The 26,003-nt window shown below is 41.4% G+C and overlaps 2 protein-coding genes across 4 annotated transcripts in view; one reads left to right on the top strand and one right to left on the bottom strand.

The window, feature by feature from the left end:
- tfb1m (transcription factor B1, mitochondrial) overlaps positions 1-15,871 on the bottom strand; it is a 28,206-nt gene extending 12,335 nt beyond the window's left edge. The window contains exons 1-6 of one of the 2 annotated variants that reach the window (XM_034221966.1): positions 15,818-15,871; positions 14,511-14,657; positions 13,807-13,958; positions 13,480-13,588; positions 13,257-13,408; positions 12,209-12,328 (exon numbers count right to left, since the gene is read on the bottom strand). In XM_034221966.1, the coding sequence (XP_034077857.1) occupies positions 12,209-12,328; positions 13,257-13,408; positions 13,480-13,588; positions 13,807-13,958; positions 14,511-14,646 (669 nt within the window). In that variant the 5' untranslated portion in view covers positions 14,647-14,657; positions 15,818-15,871. The remainder of the gene's footprint in view (positions 1-12,208; positions 12,329-13,256; positions 13,409-13,479; positions 13,589-13,806; positions 13,959-14,510; positions 14,658-15,817) is intronic. The other variant, XM_034221967.1, reaches the window with a different exon arrangement.
- On the top strand, positions 140-5,046 carry LOC117549865 (claudin-20). Of its 2 annotated transcripts, XR_004569539.1 has the most exons (3): positions 140-533; positions 1,162-2,944; positions 3,891-5,046. XR_004569539.1 is itself a non-coding variant. In XM_034221968.1 (2 exons), the coding sequence occupies exon 2, from the start codon at positions 1,348-1,350 to the stop codon at positions 2,068-2,070; it is 723 nt and encodes a 240-aa protein (XP_034077859.1). In that variant the 5' UTR covers positions 140-533; positions 1,162-1,347; the 3' UTR covers positions 2,071-5,046. The 2 variants fall into 2 exon arrangements, 1 of the variants encoding a protein (XP_034077859.1); XM_034221968.1 differs by having other exon boundaries at positions 1,162-5,046.
- Positions 15,872-26,003: the final 10,132 nt, after the last annotated feature.

The raw sequence follows: 26,003 nt of genomic DNA on the forward strand, positions 1-26,003 counted from the left end.
CTATAAAGACCGATTTTGGCTGAAATATGAAACATAGATTAATTTAAATACGTTCAGACAATACGAAACAAGTAGCTAATTAGCTAGCTAATTTAAAGTAGAAACGGTTCAGCAGGCTGTATGAAACGCGATGAGTAACGGTTGACTGTTGTCATGACAGTAGGGAGTGACAGAAGTATAGTAGCAGTCGGTGATGAACAACCGTTTATGAAGTTGTTGTGAGGCAGAGACCGCTATTCTCCAGCACACACACCGGAGAGGGGGGAGAGAGAGAGAGAGAGAGGAGAGAGAGAGAAAGAGAGAGGCGAGAGAAAGAGCGCTACGGTTATTTCTCCCAGGCTCCGGTCATGCCTGTGTGGTCGCTGGAGCAGGGATGTCCTCTCAAACACTGTCGCTGAGAAAATGGATGTGTTGAACGGACCCGCGAACCGGGCTGAATCCTCCTCACCAGCCGACTGTGTTTCCCTGAGTGACTGTGTGTGTTTGCACGACCACTGCGAACAACGTGACGCGCCAGCTCTGCACCAGCCGGGGTAAGGAATTATTTCAACACCGCTTTCCCCCCTGCTCGGATCATAAACAACAGCAAACAAATAGGACTGTACGTCGAACTTATTTTTTTAAAGCAGGCTTGCCTATTTATTTAGATTTTAAAAGACTACATTTCCGATTCTACTTTAACGAAGTCCGACAAAATAGTATTAACCCAAAATGTGTTACATTTATAAAGTTTAATATTGGCGGCAGAAGAAAATGCCATTTAATTTTAAGCTAACGTTCTGTAACTGTTAAAATGGTATGCAAAAATGTTGAGGAAAACAGCAATTAAATTAAAGAGGTGGAATATAGAGTAAGTGAGAGCACTGCAGCTTTAAGTCCACATTGCTATTGAGCATTGAAAATACCAAACTCATTTCTCCCACTCCTATAACATCTCCATGGGGCTCTGGTAAGGAGAAGGAGAGCACGTAGAAAATGCATGCAGAATAACACCAGTGTTTGGCTTACCCACTGTAAAGTCAGTCAGAGCCAGCTCTTACCACTTGTGCTTCATGCTGCCCTTTGTTTCAAGCCAGAAAAGTCTGCACTTGTGTTAGGTGAATGAGGGGGGGGAAGAAGGAGGGAGAGCACAATTCAATTTCTCATTTCACTCTCCTCCAGTCCAGGGGAACCGCAGTTGAAGGGCTGAGGAACTGGAGATTTGACTGACAGCTGGTACACCGCTTACAGAAGGGGGAGAGAGGCGGCTGGGCAGTGGGGTCGTCGAGCCTGGCTGGCGCTGGGTGAATGCTGCCTGGAGAGGACAGGGGCTGAGGAGAAGGCGGCAGCATCAACTCGATAAGGAGCATGGCATCCACGGGCATGCAGATATTTGGATTTGTCCTTGCGCTGTTGGGCATCATGGGTGCTATGGTTGCCACTCTGCTGCCCAACTGGAAGGTCAGCGCAGATGTGGGCTCCAACATCATCACAGCCATTTCCCAGATGCAGGGTCTGTGGATGGACTGCACATGGTACAGCACCGGCATGTTCAGCTGCACACTCAAGTACTCTGTGCTTTCACTACCTGCGTACCTGCAGACTGCCCGCACCACCATGGTGCTCTGCTGCGTGATGGCTGCCATGGGCCTCTGCCTTGCATCCCTGGGACTAAAATGCACACGTTGGGGAGGTGGACGGCGCTCCAAGCGACACGCTGCCATTGCCAGTGGCGGCTGCTTTGTCGCTGCAGGTTTTCTGTGTCTGGTGCCGGCTTCCTGGTTTACCAACGAGGTCATCACCAACTTCCTAGACTCCAATGTGCCCGAGAGCAATAAGTTTGAGCCTGGGGGTGCTGTGTACGTGGCCTTTGTTTCAGCTGGATTCCTTTTTGTCGGTGGGTCCATCTTCTGTATGTCCTGCTCGGGGAAAAGGCATGGCCCCCAGGACATGGTCCTGCTCCCTCCCCCTGACAAACTGCTGTTCCAGCAGCAGCAGCAACAGCTGCTCCAGCAGGAGCTCCAGCACCAGTACTGCTCTCTCTCACCATTAGACAATAAGACCGGCTACAGCCTGCAGGACTATGTGTAATAAAGCAGCACTGTGTACGCTACGGCTAAAGGGAGACGAGCCTGAGGGGGATCCATCACGGCTTATGCTACACACTAAGGCTCCTCTCCAGATGGAGGTGGAGGATGGCAACAACTTTGAATTCATTTTCCCTTCTCCTCTATCTTGTTCTTCTCTCTTTTTCTGTTTTGCAAGCACAAGCAGTGGAGGTATTCCCTAAGCAGCACCTTGGAACAAACAGTGTGAATGTGTAAGAGCCGGGAGAAGGTGCTGCAGCATCGAAGGAAGCCGCTAACCAAATGCAGACATCTTTCATCAGTAAATCACAGAAAGAGTTCCCTCGAGGATGGAAAAAAGCAATCATTTAGCTGCTATTTAGACGGTCTATTTACAATCGTCTGTTACCCTCTTAATTTCCAAAATAGGCATTTTAATGCCTACGAAATCTTTTCATAGCAAGCCATTGTAGATTTTCGTAAACTTATCCACTAGAATGCTACGAGGAATCGATTGAAATAAATAGTCATATTTTTGTTAGCTACTAGAATGATGTTGATATTTTGCCTCTAAAGCATGCTGTGTGGAGCCTGTCTGTGTATTAATACAGCGGCATGCCTGCCTGGTAGAAGACTGAGACATAGCCACAAAATGCCTGTGCCTGAAAAGCTGTAGAAACATTACCCTGCTGTAACTGTTCAAAGAGGACTGTCGAGGACGAGATGTGGACTGCTGGGCTGGAGAACAGACAGAAGATGCAGACTAACAGTTGCCTGTTTCTCTCTGCGGCGGACAATATGAGAGAGACGGAGAGAAATTGATAGAAAGAGATACAACCTTTAAGCAGAGTGGACTATCTGCTGTTTAATATTTACATCAAGACAAAAACATATTGCCTGTAAGTAGCAGCCACAGATCATTACCCATTCCTGCACGCCCTCATAGACATGCACACCACACTCTCACTCGTGTGTGTTTTTGTACACAGTAAACACTCAGACATGCCGGCTTTCTGCATGTGCTTTTCACATTCCTCCCCCGCACTGCCATGGAAACAGAATTCAGCATTCAAATATCTGTATTGTCCGGGGGTACATGCATGTCAGTCATTGATTTGGAGTTGTTTACGGGGGCATCTTTCGCTCGAGGCATGGCTCCAAAGGCTTTAAATCAGAGCCTTAGCTCACACTACTTTCACTAATCCCCTTTATTAGTCAGTGACATGAGGCAGCATCCCTTTTACACGGTCACAGGTTTTGGAAAATGCTGCTATGGTGTCTATACCATGCGAGCAATCTCACAGGGATGAGCGGATGTTTAATGGTGCATTGGCAGGCTGGCGAGGAGTAGGCGGAAAAGGGGAAGCTTCTTGAGACAAGGTCTGCTGGGTTGCTGTAAGGCAGGCAACTTAAAAAAAGGTAAGAGTCATTCTCCATATGTGACTTGTTTTCAAAGTGCGTCAGCAGTGCGCATATGCTACAAGTCTGCACCTGCAGAGGGTCTCAGTTTCTTACATTGAAACCACTTGACTGAGCCACCATTCTTCTCTTTTCTACCTGCCACTCTCACATTTGTTCCCCTCTGTGCTGTCTGTGTCACATGAATGTGAACGCTGACAAGAGAAAGCTGATGCATGTTGAAAGCATGGCCACCCCGATGCACACGCGCTCATCACCAAATCTCCCACCTACTCATATGTCAGTAGCACTGTTACGCTTTCCGACAGTGATGAGTCTTCTGCTTGTTACTGAGGGAGGGATATATGAGGTTTTCCTGCTGGAGACAGGCCTTGGCAGTGATGTAAAGAACAGCACATTCTCTCCTTCTCTCTCATAAACATGCAGCTTCCTGGGGGGGGAGCAGATGGCAAAGCCCAGCTCGCCACCTGCAGGCTGCTGCCGGCACGCCACGGGCATCTCTGTGGGCACCACTCTAGAGCCAGGTTTCTACCCCACCCCGACTTATCTTGCCCAGCATCGACGACAGCCGACAGAACGGGCCTCCTGACAAAAGCTCACTGCCCAGGCACCATAACCAATGCAATAAACAAAGAAGAATGTGCCATGTCATCGACTTATACCGACACACGTTATGTGTTTTGAGAATGTGCCAAATCGTTTCATGATGACACGTTTAATACTATCTGGAGTTCTTTGGGTTTATTTTTTTATTGCGTTGTTTGTACATGAATTATACATCAGCAAATGTTTTATGGATTTGTGATTTGTTCTGCTAGACTTAAGTCTCAAGTCGACTAGATGCTTGTGTACGGTCCAGTGCAGCTTTCGAGTTTTGAGGGTTATTTTAAATCCTCTTTATTCCTCATTTCCCAAAGCACAGCAAGACTTCCCCGGGATAAGAGTTTCATTGGAAAGACATGTGTGGTATTTTCTATATATATATTTTGTATTTGTTTCAGGATTTCTGGTTTTACTTTAAGTCTGTGACAACTGTACACAAGTATCTGGGCTTTCGATGTGTTTGTTTAAACTGAGGGATCAGGATTCTCTCACATTGTTTCAATATAAAATACAATTTCATGTTCATATCTTCTTTATAAGAAGACTCCTCGATGCACCTTTGCTTGTGTTACTTTATTCAACAGGAGTTTGTTACCAACGGCTGAGCATTCCAATATCCCTGGACCAATACATAACACTTGGGCACGCTGGAAAACAAAAAGGGAACTTTCTGTCTGGATTCAGAAAGAGAATAGGAGCTATAGATCAGCACGTGATTCCATTAGCTTATAATCGGCCATAGTGCAAGGTGACTAGGTCCTAAAAGTTCAAAAGAGTTAATACTCCTGCGTATACTGTACCAAAACATTGGTTTATCATTTTGATAACTGCAGCTTATTTTTGTGAATGCTTTAGCACTTCTTACTTTGCCAGAGCATATTTGTGATGATTAACAGTTCACAGGTTCTGATACAGTTGTCTCAATGTGCTTGTGCAAGTAGTTCTATTTTTTACCAATAAAACTATTTTGTGAAAGCAACTTGCCTACTGCAGGTGGTCTGTGTGCAATCTTTCATGAGTGGGGTTGATAAGGATGGAGATAGCATTCATCTCCTCTGCCAAATGTACAGATTGTTGGATAGTGCAGGCTGTGCCGGGTGGAGCTGACATGCTGCTCATACGCAGAGTACAGCAGCATCAGTACGACTCAAATATGCATCCATAAACATTGCTATGTGGAGATGGGTTTGAATTCTTCCTTTCTATGAGGTTAATGGTTAGCTCTGTTGTCAGGTGTATCTGACACAAAGTCAAGAGGGACAACATGTTGGTAATCATTAAAGATCAATAAAGGGCCCGTCAGATGACAGCTGGGATTTAATACTAACAGTACACTACACCAATATGTATCTTATTATTATTATTAGCTGGCTGATTCAAAACTAATTGTTGGACAGAAATTCAAGAATTATGTGTCTACATTTCATATTTTGATCCCCCAGAAAGCACTGAGAAGCAGAGCTGAAACCATCAGTCGATCAATCAATCGGTTAGTTTATGAACAGATAAATGATCTGATAACCGATTTATTGTCAATCATTCCAGGTACTTTATTTGGAGGATGAGCTGCTTTTATCTGTCTTATGTGATTACAAATTGAATGTCTTTAGGTTTTGAGCAAAAAAAAACATGCACTTTAATGACAAGCTTTAGGAAACTGTATTTGGCATGACTATTTTCTGACATGTTCCAAATGATTAATTAAGAAAATTATTATTATTATTATAATGATTATTTTTTAACTGTAAATGGTCCTGCTGAGTACAACGCTTAGTAACTTCATTCAATCGATTCCTATAAAGATATTTTGTTAAGGTTATTTTTTCTATAAAAGACGGATATTGGCTGATAAATATTGTTATTATTATATAATTATTGGCCTTTAAAATAATGTATTGGTTAGTAAAGATGCAACCATTAATCACTTCATTTAGTAAATAAGGGACAGATAATTTGATCATGAAAATAATCTGCAGTAGATTGCAGCCCCGTCATTTAGGCTTTAATCCAGAAAAGGAAGAAACAAAAATGTGAATTATCTCTTGGAAAGACAATCTTGAATTTCATAGAAAACATCTCGTCCTGAAAATGTGTTTCATAATATCGGCTTTGACTGAATAAAGACGTCTCTAGGAGCTTGTTTTAAATCTGAATTTTGAACAGTATGTTATCCCACTTTCATATCTCCGTCATGCTGTAGCCTATACACATCAGAAGCTTATTTAATAGTTACCGATCAAGTGTTTCTGAGCTCTCGTTACAGCTGATTGGAGCCTTATCTACACCCACCGAGTGAGAATGTGCTTTTCTGAAACAAACATGGATTATTCACGGCTCTCCCTCATTCTCCCACTCCTCTTGGTTATGCAACAAGAGTGCAGATCAAATAATCACTCCTCTCGCGGGGAAACGCTAATAAGATCTGCTCCTCTGTGTATTTAACCTACATTTTCCATCAAAAAGGCTTTCACCCCGAGTTGCCGCTATGACAGATCTGAAGTGTGTAAGAGGAGGTGAGCGCTTCTCAATCAGAGGCTAATCATGCGTCAGGAGAATCTTTGAACTTCATTGCCATGTCAAATTCATAGCTTACAATACTGACCTTCTTGACCAGCAAATAACCTTTGCAACTGCATACAAAAAAAGGTGTGGAAGACAATGAAGCGCTGACTGGGAGTGTTCGTATGTCACGATGGTAGACACAAACAGCGAGACGGATATCAGAGCATGTTAAGGAACTGTCATTCCATCGCTCACTATTAGCGATCACCACAGTGAGCACCCGAATGGCTCCAGTTTGTCACCATACCTAATGTCTGGGCTCTTTGTTCTGGACAGCTGTTATGCTCATGAAGGTTCATACTGGAGATATGTGGCCATCAACGCTGAGGAAGAATGACCTTCCTTTGTTGTTCGCCTCTGGTCCCAGTGCTCGTGTGAGGCTGGGGAATAATAGCAACGACCTTGGCTGGGGCGGTTAACTGCTGAGAAAGGCAGTAAAAGCTATGGAGATGACAAAAGGATCGCTTGTGGGAAAACAATACAGTCTGACAGTTCAAAAGGAGGCCCTTTAATATTTTAGCTTTGAGCACGGGGTGGGATGCGTGGCTGGGAGGACTCAGTGAGCTGAAAGTGAGGGAGGCTAAATAGTTTAAAATCTGTATTTCTCTTGATGATCATCATGAGCTTATTGTTTTGTATTACAGAGGACTACAGTGGATAAGAGCCAGAAACACGATAACAAGAGAAGGCAGGGGAATACTTTCACACATGGACAGAAACATTTATGCAATTGTAAATGTAGCCTATTATGCTCATCTTCAGGTTCATAAAGCATAATAGGGGCCTTTTAACTTGTTTTTGATGAAATAATCCTCATAGCTGATGATTTCTATGATATAATACGACCTGTACTGGTATGACACCACATCAAATCTCCCACTAAAAAATAACAATGAATGATGCTTAACTTAGAGCGTTAAAATAAACCTTCACGTTCATATTTTAGAGGTTGATGCCTCCCATTGTGGCAAGCTTTTGTTTCAACGACTTCATTTGTTATTGCATCATAGCACCGCTGGCAATTACTTATTTGAAGCTGACCTTCTTTCCTTGGGATATAGTCAGGGTTTTAGCATTATCCCTCAAAGTACATGCATATTCTCCTGGCATGCTCACCAACTAAACAGAGCTGAATTTGCTAAACTCTGAACGCTGACTCTGAGCGAACCCGGCACAGTTTCTTGTTAGGCGGAGCACTAGATCTCTGGAGATGTTCATAAGCCAACTCTGCAAAACTCAGCATTTTGTTTAAGAAAAGAGGAGGAGGAGAGTATTTTTAGCTTTTCTTTACCTTGGCTCCGTGATGAATTGAGACCAAGCCTTCAGGCGTTTAACGCACCGGCACGAGTCATTGAAATAACTTTGCCCGATACTCTTGATACCGTGTTTGACCCCGTTTGAGAGATAGGAATAGGCCTGGATGAATTGTGTGCCTGTGTGGCGGGAGGTGAGGAAGCACTGCCGCCCCTCGAAGTAGACTTCAGCTCTTACTGGGCCACTACAGGTCACCGAGAAGATATCCATCACTGAGCCTGCCACTGCATTACAGCGCACTGAGGTGGGTCACAGGCAACAGTGAAACACTGAATTCAAAAGGATATCATTTATTTTAAGAATGCACAGTTTTGGATTCCTCCCGATTTAAGATGAGCCAATATTTTGCAGATCCTTTTGGTGGATTGATGATACCAATAGATGCACATTTCTTCCACCTTATTACAGTAAACACTAAGTCTCAAGTCCAGAAGTGGAATTAGCATTTATATGTCTACTGTTATTGTGATGGCCCCTCTGGCATATGCAGACATCAAATCCAATGCTTTTACTCATTCACTGGGCACAAAAGAAAAACTTATTTCATTAGTAATGTTTGAAATAAATTTCAGTTTGATGCAAAAAAAAAATCTTTAAATGCCGATAGTAATAACACGCTGATATCAGGCTGCATCCCTAATTATTAACGTTTTCCAATCAAAAGGTATGTATCTGCTGGGTGTTTACCGCCAGAGTTGCATGTTTTTCTGACAACTGCCAGCCTTAATGGATGTTCAATGCAGCATTAACATATTAAAACTCGGCTCTGCTCATCTGGCGTGTGCTCTTGGCCGACGATTGTGTACAAGGCGAACAGCTGTAGGGGCTCTCGTCCTGTGAGGCTCAGTTAGTTGGCGGGTGATGGCTGATGCAGCCATTACTCAGAGCGGGCTGACGACTGGCCCAGACAACCATCTGTTGGAGGTACGCCTCGCTCTCCCTTCAGATCGATCTCTGTCATGAATCTTTCTTCCAGCGCTCTGTACTCTTGTGGGGAAAGCTTTGTAGGTTTGACATCCTTTTCCCGCTCTTGTTGAATTCCATACATCACATCTGTCCACATATGTTCTCTATTTATTTCATCTCACTGTGGTACGAGTCAGTTTCCCGTTTATCCATATGATACACAAATATGTATATCTCCACTTAGTTATCACTCCATCCTGCCAATGTATTCCTTTACCTTCAACTGTTTCTTCCCATCTCTGTCATTAAACATTTCCATCTCCCACTGCCATACTTTTGGTAATGACTAACACAGTTGCTAGCTCTGTAGGCGCTCTACAGCAGAGCCAGCATGTTGCTCGTGATGGAGAATCTATTGCACGACTTATAGACCCTGCCTGTGACGGACACAAGTTGATTTTAATCACATTCTGCCGAGGAAGCAGAGAGGCAGGGGGAGAGAGATGAGCAAGTCAACACGCACTCTTAAATCTTTCCAATCAGCCATCGTCTATGCAAAGAGGCAGTGAAGATGAAATTGGATGACTGAATGTCCGTATTGAAGATACAAATGCCTGGTAGCATTTTGCACTCGAAAACCCCTTGACCCCTGACAGGAATGCAAATTAGAAATATGTATAAGGACTAAAGCAACTGCAGGAAAGCAGCTTTTTGTCATAGCTTACTCCCTTAAAAGAGACCTAACAGATATATGTATAGCTGTGAATGACAGGAGCAATTTAAATAGTGCTCGATCTGTCCGTCTATGTGAGAATGAGCAGGAGGAGAGTGGCTAATAAGGAAAGAGAGGCAGCTGTGATCTGCAGCGGGACAGGGTTAGGGGACAGTGAGCCTCGGGGAACACCATCTTAGGCAGCCAATCGGCACTCTTAGAAACCTTCAAGGACAATCTCAGTCCGTCAATGTGACACAAGAGAGGTGCAGACCGGGGGCGAGAGGAACAAGACGGACAGATTAAACAGGAAAGATAAGAGCCTATTAGCCCCCCCCCCCCCACAGACACACGTCAATACGGGTTGCTGATTTAAAATAGATTCAACATTTCCCTTCTCATTATCCTGTTACCCCTGCACTGTCCAGCTCCTATAGATTCAACTAAAAGGTCCAACAGCCCGCCACCCCTCCAAGCCTTCAACTGGAGCCATTTCTAATCATTGTTATTTTGAACGGTTCAGTAGTTTCATTGCTTTGAATGTGGCTCTCTGTGACCCGCTGTTTGTGTGATTACACAGCATTAAAACCACTTCAAATGTTGGTTCACACTCCACTTACTGCCATATGTGTAGCATTGCACCTGCTGCTGTCTATTGTATTTGCCGTTAGGAATGTGGGGGTAGGAAAGCTAAAACAGCAACCAGGGGCATCTACAGTAGATTTCTGCACATAATTATCATGTGAACATGTGCCATGATTCACCCCCTCCTTCACAGCTGATCAGAGAGCCTCAGGTTTAGTCATTACAAAGACATGCCGATGGCAGACAATAACAATGGCCAGTTGTGCTTCAATGTGAACACATCCCCCCTCATTAACACTATCAGAGATCCAAGAGCTTCAGTGGGAATAAGATAATACCAATAATTAGATCACTGAGCCAATGTATTGGCTATAGGTACAGTATGAGTCAGTCACACATGCTGCAGTAACCGAGAGACAGAGGAAGGAAGATAGAGGGTGAGATCTTTTATATTAGCTGGTGTTACTCCTCCATTATAATGAACTTCTTCCCCTTTGCAATTTTCACTTTCACTAGTGTCTCAGCTTAGCATGAGAGCACTACAAGCCGTTTTCATTAGGCATTCAGAGAATGACAATATTCTTCTGTATTTCATATATTCCTTACTAAAAGACAAAAGTTAACTAAGAAGACAAAGGGCTGTATTTTCTATATCTGTTAATACATCATATAAATCAGCTTTTAGACAACCCACTGCTTTAGAAGTCTTTATTCCTGTGTGCCACAACCTGAAATCCCCCTTCTGCTAGCCTTTGATGTTTTCCCGTAAATCAGTCATTGTTATTGTTCACGCAATTTTGCGTAATTACTCTGGTGTGCACCAGTGAATAATGTCATGCCATAAAGCTTTTTATGAATTATAACACACGACATTCTAGTTAAAAAGGGACCTGCACAATGTGGAGGGTACGATAGCATTAATATGGTCCGTGTGCTGTGTGATCTTTTATAGGACACCAGCAGCAGAGGCCTGCTCATCAAACGGCCATCATCTCTCCTAATGATATCAATCCGACCAAGTGCCCATTAAAGCATTTAGTGGGGGGAGCTGGCCTGTGTGAGCGCATGTGGGAGGCGCTGATTCATCTGCAGTGCGTCCTCTCTGTTCATGTTTATACAGCATATACCACCTGCATGCTAACATTTGCAGCATGCAGAACTCCATTTAGCTCAAGTTTGACATGCAAGACATTGGAGAGTGAGAGGAAAAAGCCCAGAAAGGCATCCGAGTGTGATGAAATAATCATTGGGAGCCATCTCTTCTAAGAGAATGAACAATCAGCAATGGTCCCATTCACTAAATAAAATATTTACCAACAGAGGGTCTCCTAAAGAGCCATCACATCTTCAAGGGACCAACAGTCCTTCTCTGACATCTACCTAACACCTATCCTTTAATTAGGGAAAAGGAAAACACGTTTTCATTTGTAACAAAGATGTAAGAGAGCTCCGGAGTCTCTTTGAAGAGTTGTTTGTAATCTCTCTCAAAGGAGCGGACCATAAGCCAACACTGATATTTCAACATTTGCAGCAGTACTTATATTTCCTTAATGCGCCCCCTAGTCATATAAATCCTTAACCCGGCAGAAAAGAAAAACCTTTGCATTCACATGTTACATAAGTGGGTGTCTTGCTTTCACCACTGATACAAACACACATGAAGAGAGAGAAATTGTTCCCAAAAAAGAACTAGGCCCTCATTACAAGGCGCTGTGTGATTGTGCCCACAACTCAAATACCCACCAGGCATCATTAGAAACTAGAAAGGGTCCAAAGACTGAACAAAGACAACACTGATGTCTTAATGGCGCCTCAAAGCAAGAGAAGGATGAGTGATGGTGACATGATGAGGGACTCTGACGGGAGCATGGGACTAGATGAGAAAGAAAAAGCTGTGAGAGAACCCACTTTTATCCTACAGCAGGGTAGGATCTGTAAAATAGTAATGTGTCCATCTGCCCATGTTGTTCCCACAGAAACTGTTTCAATACTGCTACTAAAGGTTGAACACATTGCTTTATTTATTAGAAAGGGTGGAGTTTCATTTAGAGTGAAATCCTACCTTTGGTTTAGGGACGAAGGCCCGTCCAGGGATGGTGAAGCAGTTGTGGACGGTGCAGAGATACTGAGCCATGATGGACAGACGGCTCCTCTGTTTGCTGCCTGTGCTCGCTGTCAACCTCTGGATGAAGAGAACAACCAACACACATTAGAGATGCACATTTATTAAGACTGGGTTAGTTGTCGTTTTCATGTAATGTTGCTTTCAGTTAGGACTGGGTTCAATGAAAAAAGGATTATCTGATTCTAAGTCGATCTTCATTTGAATGATCAGATATCAATTAAATCATTTTTTTATAGATTTGGCTACGTAAGGAACAAGCAAACCACAGTTTAAATAAAACACGCTGGGAGCTGTGTCCTTTGTGGCACAGCCAAGCCTGAAGGAAGATATTTGGTTTTAAAACTATGAAGCTAGAGAAGAACTGGACAAAAGCAAAGTCATATTTAGATGGGAAAAATTGGGGTAGAATATCTCTAAATCTCTGAACACAACTTTAACAATAATGTGTATTTGTGCAATTTACAGCATTAGTTCTCCCAGAATCTCTTTCATAATCCAACCAATATTGGTATTGTAACTGATCTGTTATTTAAATGAATATTCAGCCAATTTGAGTAGGGTCCTAGTGAATAAGGAACAAAATAAATCTATTTGAAATATCAGCCTTACTTTTACGGTTAAGCAAACACGTCTAGAAAAATATTACATAAAGACCAAAAACTGGAACAAGTGTTTATTCATTATTTTGAATGTGTCATAATAGAAAAGCTCTGAATGATTTGATTGGCCTGAATGATAAAAACACAAATTCTGATTAAATATGGATCATGAAATCCAGATTTAATCATGACAATAGCAAAATAAGTACAAAACATTTTCAAAACAGTGGTGATTGCACAGCAGAGGAGCAAATAAAAGCATCGAGTAGCTTGCAGATTTTGCACATTATAAAGTATATCATGACAGATTCTTGGCAGCTGGACATATCAGCAGCATCCCCACAAATATACACCTTGAAAACTGAAACATGCCAGTGTTTACGTACCTCTGCGACCTCTTTCTGAAAGGTGAGAGTGAGTTGGGTGCGACCGAAGGCGAAGGGCCCCGTTCTATTGGCTATGTTCTCCAGCCACTTGATGATGAGGGGGGTGGAGACGTTGAAGGGGAGATTCCCTATGATGTGAAGGTTTGGAGGATCTATGGAGCCAGAAACACACAGTTAAGTTCCACATGACCACATGATAGCTTTTATATTTTCACATTCTCACCTCCATCCCATGGCTTAGAGATGGTGTCTGGGAATCCCCGGTCCATTCTGTAGGTGAGAATGTCCCCATGGACAATCCTCACCCTCCCTGGAGCTGCCTCAGACAACAGCTGTAGAAAAAGATGTGACATTAAATGAGAAAAATGAAAAGGTGTTGGGAAAAACTAATCAGTCACTCTGCGGGTGGCTAACGACGCTGCAGTTGAGAACAGATCGACTTCTCTCAAGAAGCTGACAGGTGAAGGTGTTCCAGATTGTTCTGCTTAGTGACATAATGACCTTAATGACATTGTGCATACGCCCGTGTCATTGTGGCTGCTCAATTTACCTTCAGCCCCGAGATGAAGCGTGTATCCTTCTCCACCACGAGCACGTCTGTCGCTCCGGCGTTAAGGATGGAGCGGGTGAGACCACCAGGGCCCGGACCCACCTCGCACACATGGGCGTCCCTCAAACAGCCCGCCTGACGCACTATTTTGTCTAAAAAGATGGAGATAGATGACCAACTCAATTGTGCATTTCATCAATATTTTTGCAGAGACTCTGTGATTGCATTGTAGTTAAACTCATGCATCATATAAATTAAACGATACTCCTCTATCAAATATCTTCATCACGGGTATCTAAATTGAGATTAATAGTGTGTGATGTTACAATACCTGTCTGCCTCTATGTGATGAAGATGAGGTGCATTAATCTAAGAGTCACCTTGCCCAAGGACAAGAGAGCAGATCAGACCTGCACTGCATCACTGATAATTATATTAAGGCTGAAGCTCTGCAAGGGCTGTAAACAACTGACTCCATTCACATTAGAAAGAGATCTACTCAATCTTGCCCCTACAGCAAAGCCTGTCGATTCCAATGCCTTGAAACAAGGCTATGTGGAGCTGTGCAATCAAGTACGTTGGAAAAAAAAACCACACCATTGTGCCCTCAGTGCAGACATGGTAACAAAGAACAGGAGTGACTAGGTATTGGTGCACTGCAGATAGAGCGGAAGAAAGAGAAAGCAAGAGTGAGGCAGACTTACCGGTGAGCCTCAAGTCCAACAGGAAGTTCTGTGAGAGATGTTTCTCAGCTCGCAGGTTGTACAGCTTTATGATCTCGCCTATGGTGGGCAAGGGAGGCAGACGGAAAGATGACAGTTTCGTCGAGGCAGCCATCATTCAGGTGAAAACTGTAGGAAACAAACACACAAAATGGGGAGCAACAAATCGATTTAGAAGCTGAGAGCATTAAACATGTGAAAATACCAAAAATGGCAACATAATAACCTTTCAGTTATGGTATTCAAGAGATTTCGCAAAATGTATGTTATGAGTAACCTTTTGAATTAAAGACACCAAAAGGTAATGCCTTTAGGGTAAAGTAATTGTCTCATGTTGGTAGGTCCCTGCACAAGCATGATGTGTCTGCCTTATTCTAACCTTTACATTCAAAAGGATTTAAATGTTCCCACAATTATATTGCAAATGACACAGTATGTAAAACAAAGGTTGGTCTTATCTGATGAATGTCAGTCAATTCTGTCACTTTAAATGATCCATTCCAATTACTTCTTTATCAGGTAATGGCATTGATTAACAATGTCTAGACTTAAGCTGAGGTGTCAGTGCTTAAAGGTTGCCTGTGTTGAACTTTAGTGTGTCTTATTATAAGATCTCGTGCACCACCTAGTGGTGTTATAACAGACCAACCTAAAAACACAAAATCAGATGCTTTATGAAAACTGTTACCCTGTCCATATCATAGACTGTTGTGTTATCCGACTAAATCTGAACCAAAAACCATATCCTCAACTACTGTTTTTATGAAATGCTTTACCTGACCCTAACATTACCCTAACTCTAATCATGGAGAGGGACGCTATGGGAAACATCATCTTAACGGAAGGGATGCACAATTAGAACAAAGCTAATTGTGCATCTAGAACACTTACTATTCTTTCACTCAACATATAGAAAACACATTGTAGTCTAACAATTAAACGGCCAATAACATTACAATATAATTTGGTGCACATCAATACCATTAACGGAGCAATACAACAACCTACAATAACCAATAATGATGCATTGAAACGACCTCAAACTGGAGCCAGTAACTTTTCACCCGTGTTGACAGCTGGCTGAGCTGTGTGACTCTTGAGACACAGTGGATAGCATAGCAGCTAATGTTAGCTTCTTGGTCTATAAGCTGCCAACAGAGCGCATTCAAAGGCAGTGAATTTAGGCAGAACACTTCATCTTGTTTCTAAACGCAGACATAAAACTAATAACAAATGTATAACGGTATATAACAGCGAGAGAAGCTACAAATGTAGAAGAGTTAACCCACGTTTCTCACCGGCTACGTTTTCCTCCTTCACACTTCCCTATACGTAATTTTGAGTGTCCAATGAACCTGCGAGAATTCTAATCCAAACCAATCAAATTCAAAGAGGCGGGGTTTATCTTTGCCCTTGAAAAGCCGTTCATTGTTGATGTAGTGATGCGTCAAATACAAAAGAGGGCGACAATGCGCTGATTGATTTTTGCAGTAAATGTATTAAAAGCACGTTTAATTGTTTAATATTGAATCTTGATGTCATTCTCTTTTTTTGCTCTATCAATTGAAATAGTGGGAAATCAAATAATTGTACATGGCTCAAAGAGAGGCACCTTCAAACTAATAAAACATTTTTAATTCTGCCATGCATCGATTCTACAACAACACAATTAACACGTTTACAGCTATTACTTAATATTATCTAATGTAGACATTTATAACAAAAAAAGAAAGACATGGTCAAGATTAAGTATGAGGTCCTAAGGCTTGCACATTCAGAAGTAAAGGCTACAATCATTACTAGACCACATATTCAGCTTTAGACATCTGCATAACGTTGAAGTAATTGAAACCTCTCAGCTTAAACCGATAAGCAGCCCACATGCCTCTTGTCCACTGCAGGGCAGAAATTGATTGTCTAAGTATTTTGTCAGGCTGGATGATACACAGCTGTTGTTAGGAATGACACCCCCCTGTGGCCCTGTGGTCTCTCGTCTCCACTCACGACCCACACAGGGTCACGGGTGTCGAAGCTTGAGATGGAAATATCCTCCTCGAGGCTTTAGCAGATCTATGATTGGCAGCTCTCTCTCCTGATATGGCTGACCTTGGTAGCTGCAGGCCCTGAAGACGGTCTGTTGCTGAAGATGTTCCTGCTAAGTCACCTTCCTCACAGCTTACTCAATTTGTATGAAATGCAGCAATGACTGCTCCGGTAGTGGAGGATGTAGGGTGTAGCCCGCAGAATCATGAATAGATATCAGAATTACAAGATTCATGGCGGTGAGTGTTCATAACTCCAAAAGATAGCCAATAACATGCAACACAGCAAAATGGTTATAGTCTACATAATACCATTCTGATTATCAATAGTAATTTCTTATCCACTCTACTGTTATGTTATACTTTACTTATTGTTTTACAAACAGTTTACATCTCTGTGTTTGTTGATATATATAATTCAGTATTCAGTTAATTTATTTGCAATATTGTCCATATATTTATATCATAAATCATATTTAAAATACTTATTTAATGAGCATTGTTGGGGGGGATACTGAGATACAAGATTGTAATGGCCAACAACTTCATAAGTGTTGGCCATAAGAACTTGAATCCATAATAAATTGGTTTTGATGAAATCTTGTCTTCATCATAAGGGCGCTGTTATTTCAGACGAGTTACAGTTATGACCACCAGAGGTTTTGGAAACAGGACAATATCTTTTGAAAAAGACAAGAAAGCCCCTACAAAAACAACTTTAATTTAGATCACCATTCAAATGTTAGCATGTTGAATGACTCTTCCACAGTTAAATATAAATGTACTCGATACAGTTTGTAACATTTCACAGTAGTGTCTATAGTAATATTGTCAAATGAACGGTTTAAAAAAAAGTCTAGGCTTAGTTTAATTTGAAACAACACTGCCACCTCAACACAGGAGGGCGTCCGAGAGTCTCTTCCTCCATGTAACTCTATAGTGTGTGATCAGTAAAGGCAGGAAATGAAACATAAGTAATTAACATTTCTGAGAAGGTAAGTCATCTCTTTAAGTGAAACATCAGAAGAAAAACAGAAGACCAAAATACTTAAAAGCATATAATTTCCAAGCCAATATAAAAGAACCAGCGAGCGTCAATAAACACAGAAACCACAAGAGATGAGAGGTCTTACAGTATGCTCAAAAACAACTTCCGTCATGATGAGAATTCAAAGATGAGTATTATGTTCTGGTATTTGACTCAATGTGTTATTGATGCTGTAAGAAGTTCAACAATGGAAACTGCCCAAAAAGTATTACCAGATGTAAGCTATTAACTATTAAGAACAGTTTATTTAGAATACTTGGTTTAAGAATTTACTATGGCAATATTGTATTCAACCAAACATACAATAATTAAAAAAGAAGGCAAAAAAAACCTATTGCTTTGTCCTAATCAAATAGTAGTTCGGAGGGAGCAGTGGTGGAAGAGGAACTCAGTTGTTGTACTTTTGTAAAAGTAGAAATAAAAACAAGGGTAAGAATATTCTGTTGAAACTTATTTCAGTATTGATTATATTTTACATTATCAATCCAAATCAGCAAAGTAAGTAGAGATATTAAATACATGTAGTGGAGTAAAAGTACCATATTTACCTCTGAATTGAGGTGGAGTAGAAGTACAAAGTAGCAAAACATTGAAATACTCAGGTAAAGTACCCAAAAAGTGTACTTAAGTACAGTACTAGAGTACATCTTAGTTACTTTACACCACTGGGAGGGAGACAGCACTACATTTAAAATGTATTGAATCGGTCTCAAGACACTTTAGGATGAATCCAAAAATGGTTCATGACGTATGATGTCATTTTGATTATTTTTATAGATACAAAATGATGTATCACTTTAGACAGGAGTCAGGACCCTATTACTGTTTGTAGCGTCCCCAGCTGAATAATGGTCATACTCTCGAACTGATGGTATCCTTTTATTGTACACGTGTGCATGTATACATTAAGTATCAACGTAGGCTACCAACGTAAGAGCTAAGACAAGAAAGAAAACACAATCATTAACCACCATCTCATAGATAAAACATCTCAATTTCTTGCATTTATAAACGTTACATTTATAATACAAACTAAATAATGCAATTATAGCTCACTACTGCCCCCTAACTAACAGAGCAGAACACATGTAGGCTAGGCTAATATAGCAGTTTTGCTAATTCAAAAGCATGGACTCAAAACTCTGCAAAACTACAAAATAACACAAGTAATAACAAACCTTTTGCCCCTATCAGCCAGGTGCTAAAAACCCAACATAAATAATTATTTAATGTTAATTGATCCGTCATTCATCCGTCATTACAGGTGTTTATGGGCTGCGTTTCACTTCGGTTAAATGGATTCCTTAGAGGCTTCTCAATACTCAAATTTCCCCTCCTCGACTCCCCTCCTCGGTTCCCCTCCTCGAGACTTAAACCCGCCCACAGGAGATGCGAGCGGAGGACCGAGGAGGGGAAGCAGCAGACCAGGGGCGTCGCCTGGGGTAGGCATCCGGGGCTAAAGCCCCGGATGTTTTTTCTTTAGCCCCGGACAAATTCTCCCTCAATAATATAATACATTAACCTACTTTACCTATAGGACGGACGGCAGAAGTGTAATTTCCCATGTTCAGTGAATGCAACACAGAGGCAAGACGACGCCACCAGACCAATCAGAGAGTTGCATGGAAATAAACGTGTTTTATTGGCTGACAGGTACGTTCCTCTCCTCTGTGACAATGTTTAAACTTTAAACTTTCAGCCCCGGACGCGGAGATTCTGAAGATGGACATTAGACATTTCTTTAATAAAAAAGACGGCAATTCTCAAGTGGTGGCTCACACAACAACCCCAGAGCCACCACCTGAGCCAGATGAACAAGGTATGTACCTGTCAGTAAACTTACAAGCTATGCGAACATGTAAGCAAAGCATACATTATAGCTACGTTGACGTTACTTTGAATCGCGCGGGTAAGCTAAACCGTTAGCAAGTAGCTATAGCTAGCCAGATATATTAAATAAACACTGTCATACAATCTAAATGTTGTGTTTTTTAGCGTTACTTGGTGATTTCAAAGAAAGCTCTCTGGGAAATGTTGACTTACTGTCTGTGTTCGACATGAAGCTAGAAGCTACCTTACAGTACACAGTTGATCCTGATTCCTGAGTCCTGTCAGTTAAAGTATTTCATAGTTAGCTTAGCTAAGCATCAACCTAGCACTGAAATATATATGGATGTTATGTGACAGTATTTGAGAAAAAGTCAGCTGAAATGGTGGCATAGTTGCCACTGCTTTACGTGTGGACAGCATGTTTGAACGTATTTGCAGCAGTAAATGTGGCTGTCTGGCCACTGACGTTGCCATAACAACACCTGCATTTAAATGTGCAACCTCTTTTTGTGACAGATTTTGCATGAAAATATAATTCTTCTAATTTATATTTCCTATTGACAGCTAGTTTCTATGTGAACATTATGAGATGGACAGCCAGCTAACAAGCTTTTTATACAAATATTTCAGATCAAAGCCAATCCAGTGGGGCTCCTGAAAGGGGGAAGGGACACTATGCTCCCAAATATTAAGCCTTGACCCCCATCTTAAAATTGATATGATCAAAAAATGATCTGCATTGTCGGAGGCCTTTTTTCCTCATTATCATGTCAAATTGTACAGCTTTCCTTAGTGTTGAATGCAGAAAGATGACTATATTAGAGTATTAAGTGAAAATGACTATATTAAAGTTTTAAGTAAATATATTAAGTGAATTACTCAAACTGCATTTGTATAGGAATGATTCTGTCCTATTGGCAGATAACTACTCTAACAGTGATATCTACAAGAGATGTAAATTTAACTATTTTCAATTGGTTAGTATTACATTTTGTGACAGTGTGGTGACACTCATTTTAATGAAGACAAATGTGTGTATTTTGAAATTCATTTATTTGACAGAGCTGGAAACTGATTGACTTACATACTTGTTTGTGTTTACCTACACAGTCATCACAGATGAGCCAAACAGAGTAGAGGATGAAGAAAGGAGAACAGGAGAAAGGACACACAAGAAGGAGATACAACAGACAAGAACGACAATGGAGACAACAATGAACAGGAACACCAGAACAGACAAGAGTCAATGGGTAACATGACTGATTTAGGGACTGCAGATACAGGGCCAAGGCAAGTGAGACATCACTGCTTTCCATCCAGCATGTTTGGCCAGCAAAAGAGATCATTTCAACCGCAAACAGCAAGAGATGAGGGATTATTATTTCCTCCTTCCATCCATTTTTTCTGTTTAATCTGATTACTAACAACTTCTAATAATTTGACATAGTTTATGATTTAATTGGAAAATGAAGTGTTTTTAAATAATAAACCCGTTTCTGATTCTGATTCTTTGATTTCTTTTTGACATATGGGTGTTGAGAGATGTATCCATATCTCTTAATGTTGCTCTCAAAGTGCACAAGATTGATGCTTTTAACTTCAATATTTAAAAAAAGTCTTCCTGGGGGGCCCCAGAGGAGGTGAGTTCCCCCCCAAAATAGTACTTTATCTCTGCTTATGTAACTCCGGTGTAGTGTCCCCTCGGCAACAGATCACTCAGAGCTGATTACTTTCCTGCATTTCAATGGACAGCATATAAAAAGGACACGTGAGCTGCATTGCTTAAGAGATCCTCTCATGCTATCTCTTTTACAAAATAAGTGTCCAGTCAACAACAAAACATCAGTGATCATATAGTGGTAGTATCTTTTTCACAAGCAATGTGAAACATTCAACTTATACCTGTCACATACCTGTGTTGATCTCCTGGAGTGTCTCTACTCTTCTTCTCCACATCTCTTTCCACCATCAGAGATTGCAAACATTTCAGAAACAGCTCGAGGTAGGGGGCAAACAACTTGTTCGCTGGGCATGTCAAAAACCTCCCTGCTTTGATCAAGACTTTAGGGAGCCTTTCAGCCCCTCTAGTAAAGGGACTGGAAAGCAAGCTTTGAAAATGCAGTACCTTCTACATGCTGTCATGTTCCAGACACTGCTCTCAACCACTCAGGGCCTGCACACATACCTGCAGAAAGAAACACTTGACTTGGTGCAGGCTGTAGATTACAAAACAGCAGTTGAGAACACATTGAAAAGTTACCAAAGTAACGAGAAAGCACATGAGGTCTATGACAAGACCAAGGCCCTCAATGATCTGGATATTCCCGAAACTGTGACACAGAGGAAGAAGCGAAGAAACATGGAAGACTTTGTAGTCGAGGCATCATGTGGAGCAATGTGAAACATTAAACATAAATAAACTGGTGTACAAAACTCACATACCTGCATTTCAATGGACAGCATAAAAGGACTCGTGAGCTGGGTTCTGGTGCTCAGATTAGCTATTGATGATCACGTTGATAAATCATATAAAACAAATAGCCAATCACACTAAAACATGTTGCTGTGACTGTGAGCATTAAACAATTAACATGAAACTAAACAAACACAACGTTATTGTCCTTATAAAATAAAAACAAACATTTTGTCCACCGAGATAATACAGGCACCTTACCCTCAAGAGATCCTCACGTGCTATGAGAATCTCCCACAATGCATTGCCGTAACAAAGCTAATGCAGGCACACGTTTGTGACACCAGATGGCGCAATTGTGTATGTGTGTGTGGGGAGTCTTGCAGTAGAACATTTGACTGTAGCGCCGCCACTGTGGGCTAAGCCCCGAATGTTTCCAGGTCCAGGCGACGCCCCTGCAGCAGACGTTTAAATAAATGAGAACTCCTCTCCTCTGAGCGGTCATTTTAAAGAGACGTCCGTTCATTATGACGTGGCAACAGCTGCATCAGCTGTCGAGTGTTTTGTCATAGCGCTGTATCTCTGTTAGATCAGCTGAACATTGTCCCCCCACATATTTACTTTGAATTCATTGAGAGTGCGGTATAATGAGACAATAACAGGCTACAGATGCGGACACACACAAATATATTTATATAAATATATACAATTTAAAGTATGAGAGCACTCTCATAATAACGTAACACAATCAGAGACTGGATATATCCCCCCCCCTCTCTCTGGTCGCTGAAATGGGGAATTGAAATTACGGGCCAAAAGTTGTATTTACAAGTAGGCCTATTAAAAGTAAGCAGAGGACACCAAACCAACTGAGACCCGTCTGTCCGCCGCATTTACGCACTGTACAACACACACCTACACACTGTACCACACACACTATCTACTAAACTAAAGCAAATAAAGAGAGTAGGCCTGTTATACTGAGTGATATTATACACACTGCTCTGCTTTCTGCACGGACCTTACAGCTGTTCTCTCTGGAAACATCGCGACGCGATGAAAGCAGTTTCTAAAATAATATCCAGGGGATGCATGCATAGCTGTCATTGGCTGAGATAAGTCCGGCCGTGCGTCACGCCTCCACCGTTCCCGGAAATGCATCCGTGGAGGAGCCGTGGAGGAACCATCAGTGTATCCTCGGTTAGAGCTCCTCCAGAGAGCCTCCTCAACGCTCGATCCTCGGTGTACATTTAGAGAAATGAGATGTCCTTCAAAATGGCGCGCTGAAATTCATTTCCGGGTCACTACCGGAGGACCGAGGACCGAGGAGTCGAGGAGGGGAAATTTGAGTATTGAGAAGCCTCTATTGCGTCCCTCACTTGCGTCGGTTCCCTGCGACTAGTCCCTTCCACCAGGGAAGCAGGGAGAGACGCAAGGAAACCACGAAAAGCAGGGAAATGAGTTTTAAGCAGGTTTTAAAGAGCCTGTGACAGCCTCCCAACAACTGTTGTGCAATGAAATATTGGGCTACTAGTCATCTCGAATGATGGGAATGAATGGGACGTCCTTTCCTCCGGAGCGTCACGTGAAGCGACGTCCGTTTTGTGATGACGCCGCACAGCTGATCGTCTGACAGCAGGGGGGTATACTCACGAAGCAGGATTTTCGTTTAGCAAGATAACTTCTGGGATTTCCAGTACTACGAAGCTGGTTCACTTTTTAGCGGGCTAGATCTTCATGGTGACTTATCCTGGAACCTGTGCTCCGAAAGATCCGAAGCAGGATAGGTTCCAGGATAAGAGATCAACTCAGCGAAAGCACCACGCCTGCTGACCAATCAGAGCTCAGTGTGCGGAGGAAATACAGTTTAAACTGCCGTTGCAGGAAAGACGGCCGGCCAAAATCACCGACTGTGTAAACGTGAAAATGAATAGAACATCACCTCCCATCTTCAGAGCAATCTGACTATTATAACTATTAGGCTATGTTAAGAAAGCTTAATTAAATATCTGCCACAACATAAGTAACCGGATCAAAGTAACATTACGTAGCAGCCTACAGTCAGCGGCACTGTGAGTGCAGACTCATATATCATATCACATCATATCACATCATAATGTATCATATATTTCCTTATCTGAGTCAGCTGAGCCGTATCAACACTCACAGTGTCACATAGCCTACTGTATGCATAAGTATTATTTTAAGCAACACATTAAGTTGACGAAACACTCGAGTCAAATGTAATTAAAGTCAGATCCACTCGTGTCTTGGACGGGCAGTGATATCATAAACCTGTTAATGTACGCATTCAAACACTTTTTCTTTTACCAGCTGTATTCACCTCAGACCCGGCGCCAGAACAAATCTAAAGGGAGGGCATATGATTTGCATGGGAGGGCACACAACACCGTCACGTGCTGCGGGCCTGTGGCACAATCAACCCGGTATCACGGCAATACGTGAACATGTGACGATTTACCATGCTGGGAGACGTGAAGATGTCACGGTTTCGTCCCCTTCAAACGTGACAGCTACACGGTATTGTTAACCCATGTTAACCAGTGGAGAAATAACCGGAAATACCAAGCAAATGCTACCCCGACAAAATGATTTATTTTTTAATAGTCACACTCGATTACAGCGATTTTCTTGTTGCCCCAGCTGGTCGACACCTCTTTTAGCATAAACAAAGGCTACATTAATGTATTAAATCGATGTTAATCCATGCATGTGGATGTGGAATTAACGGACGTGACGTTGTGCGAGAGTTGCCAAGCAACAGCTTCGGTTCATGTTAATTTACAAACTATTCAACTACAACCGTAGTTATATTTAAAAACATGTTAGAAGGCCTCACGAAATACTTTAATGCACATTAAAATGTGAAGGAATGTGTGTATAACAAAATACATCGGTCATTAAACGAAACCGGAAACAGACGTAGGCAAGATCCTCAGCTCGATGATTGGATGGTTATCCGCAATGCATGCTGGGATTTGGTGTTTATGTGATGTGAAATCTGAAAACGTTTTTTAAAAATACAATAATACTTTATTCCGAGTGTGCTTGCTTTACTCTTTGAAAGTCATCACATAACGGCATTGTAATACACGGTTCGGCTGCATTAAATATGACATATCTGCCGTAGTTCTCTATTTATAGAGCCCTGCTGAGAAGACTTCTGGACAAACAGGAGAACTGCCGCCAAAACTGAAGATGTGACGTGGATCATAAATATATAAGCAATTATACAACATCTTACATTTATTTTTCACACAATGCGTCTCCTTGCAGTATCAACACTAATTCGGCTGACTTTTATATTTGATCCAATTGGTAGATAGGCTGTATTTAAACCATAACCGTGCAGAGCTGATAGAAAGGGACACCTGGTGGTCAAAGCACGTTATTGAATTATATTATTTTATTATTAGATATTAATAGGATCTCTATAAAGTATATTCATTACTCGTTATTCTCTACTAATAGTTAATTAAAGACTGTATATAATGACTAGTTTGAACATCCCTTTCAAGATTTTATAAGCTAAGGTTTATTGACATATCATATTATACACAACTACTGTGTAGTTATGCAATGAATGAAAAACTTGGGTCGCAGGTTCCTCAACAGTGCATTACAAGACATCTATCAATATGTGTGTATACTCCACCATTAAACTGTCATTCTGCACATTTCTCATACTATCTACATACATCTTATAAGAGTATAATACATATGTATAATATCAGTTTAATAATAAACAAATAATAAACAAATAAGTGCTTAAACATAGTTAACATTGCAGGAAAGCAATATATTAGACGTTAAGTACTTTGTCAGGCTTAATATTTATCTGTATATACAAATGTCACTGTGTGTGCTGTGTGCTCTGCATGTGTGACCATTAAAGAATCAGAATCAGAATACCTTTATTAGTTCCACAGAGGGGAAATGTGCAGCGTTACAGCAGGAAAGAGCCACAGACAGCTTAGTGTTGCATATCTTACATGCGTTAAAAAAGTACTAAGTTAGAATAAAATAAACAATATGCTAAAAAAAGTACTAAGTTAGAATATAATAAACAATATGCTAAAAAAAAGATTAAAAGTTACATAATTTTCAAAAATACAGATCAA

Source organism: Gymnodraco acuticeps, unplaced genomic scaffold (genome assembly GCF_902827175.1).
Source record: "Gymnodraco acuticeps unplaced genomic scaffold, fGymAcu1.1, whole genome shotgun sequence".
NCBI lineage: Eukaryota > Metazoa > Chordata > Actinopteri > Perciformes > Bathydraconidae > Gymnodraco > Gymnodraco acuticeps.

What these genes read in the sequence shown, in the direction of transcription:
- LOC117549865 (XM_034221968.1), top strand. Translation starts at nt 1,348, where the DNA reads ATGGCATCCACGGGCATGCAGATATTTGGATTTGTCCTTGCGCTGTTG.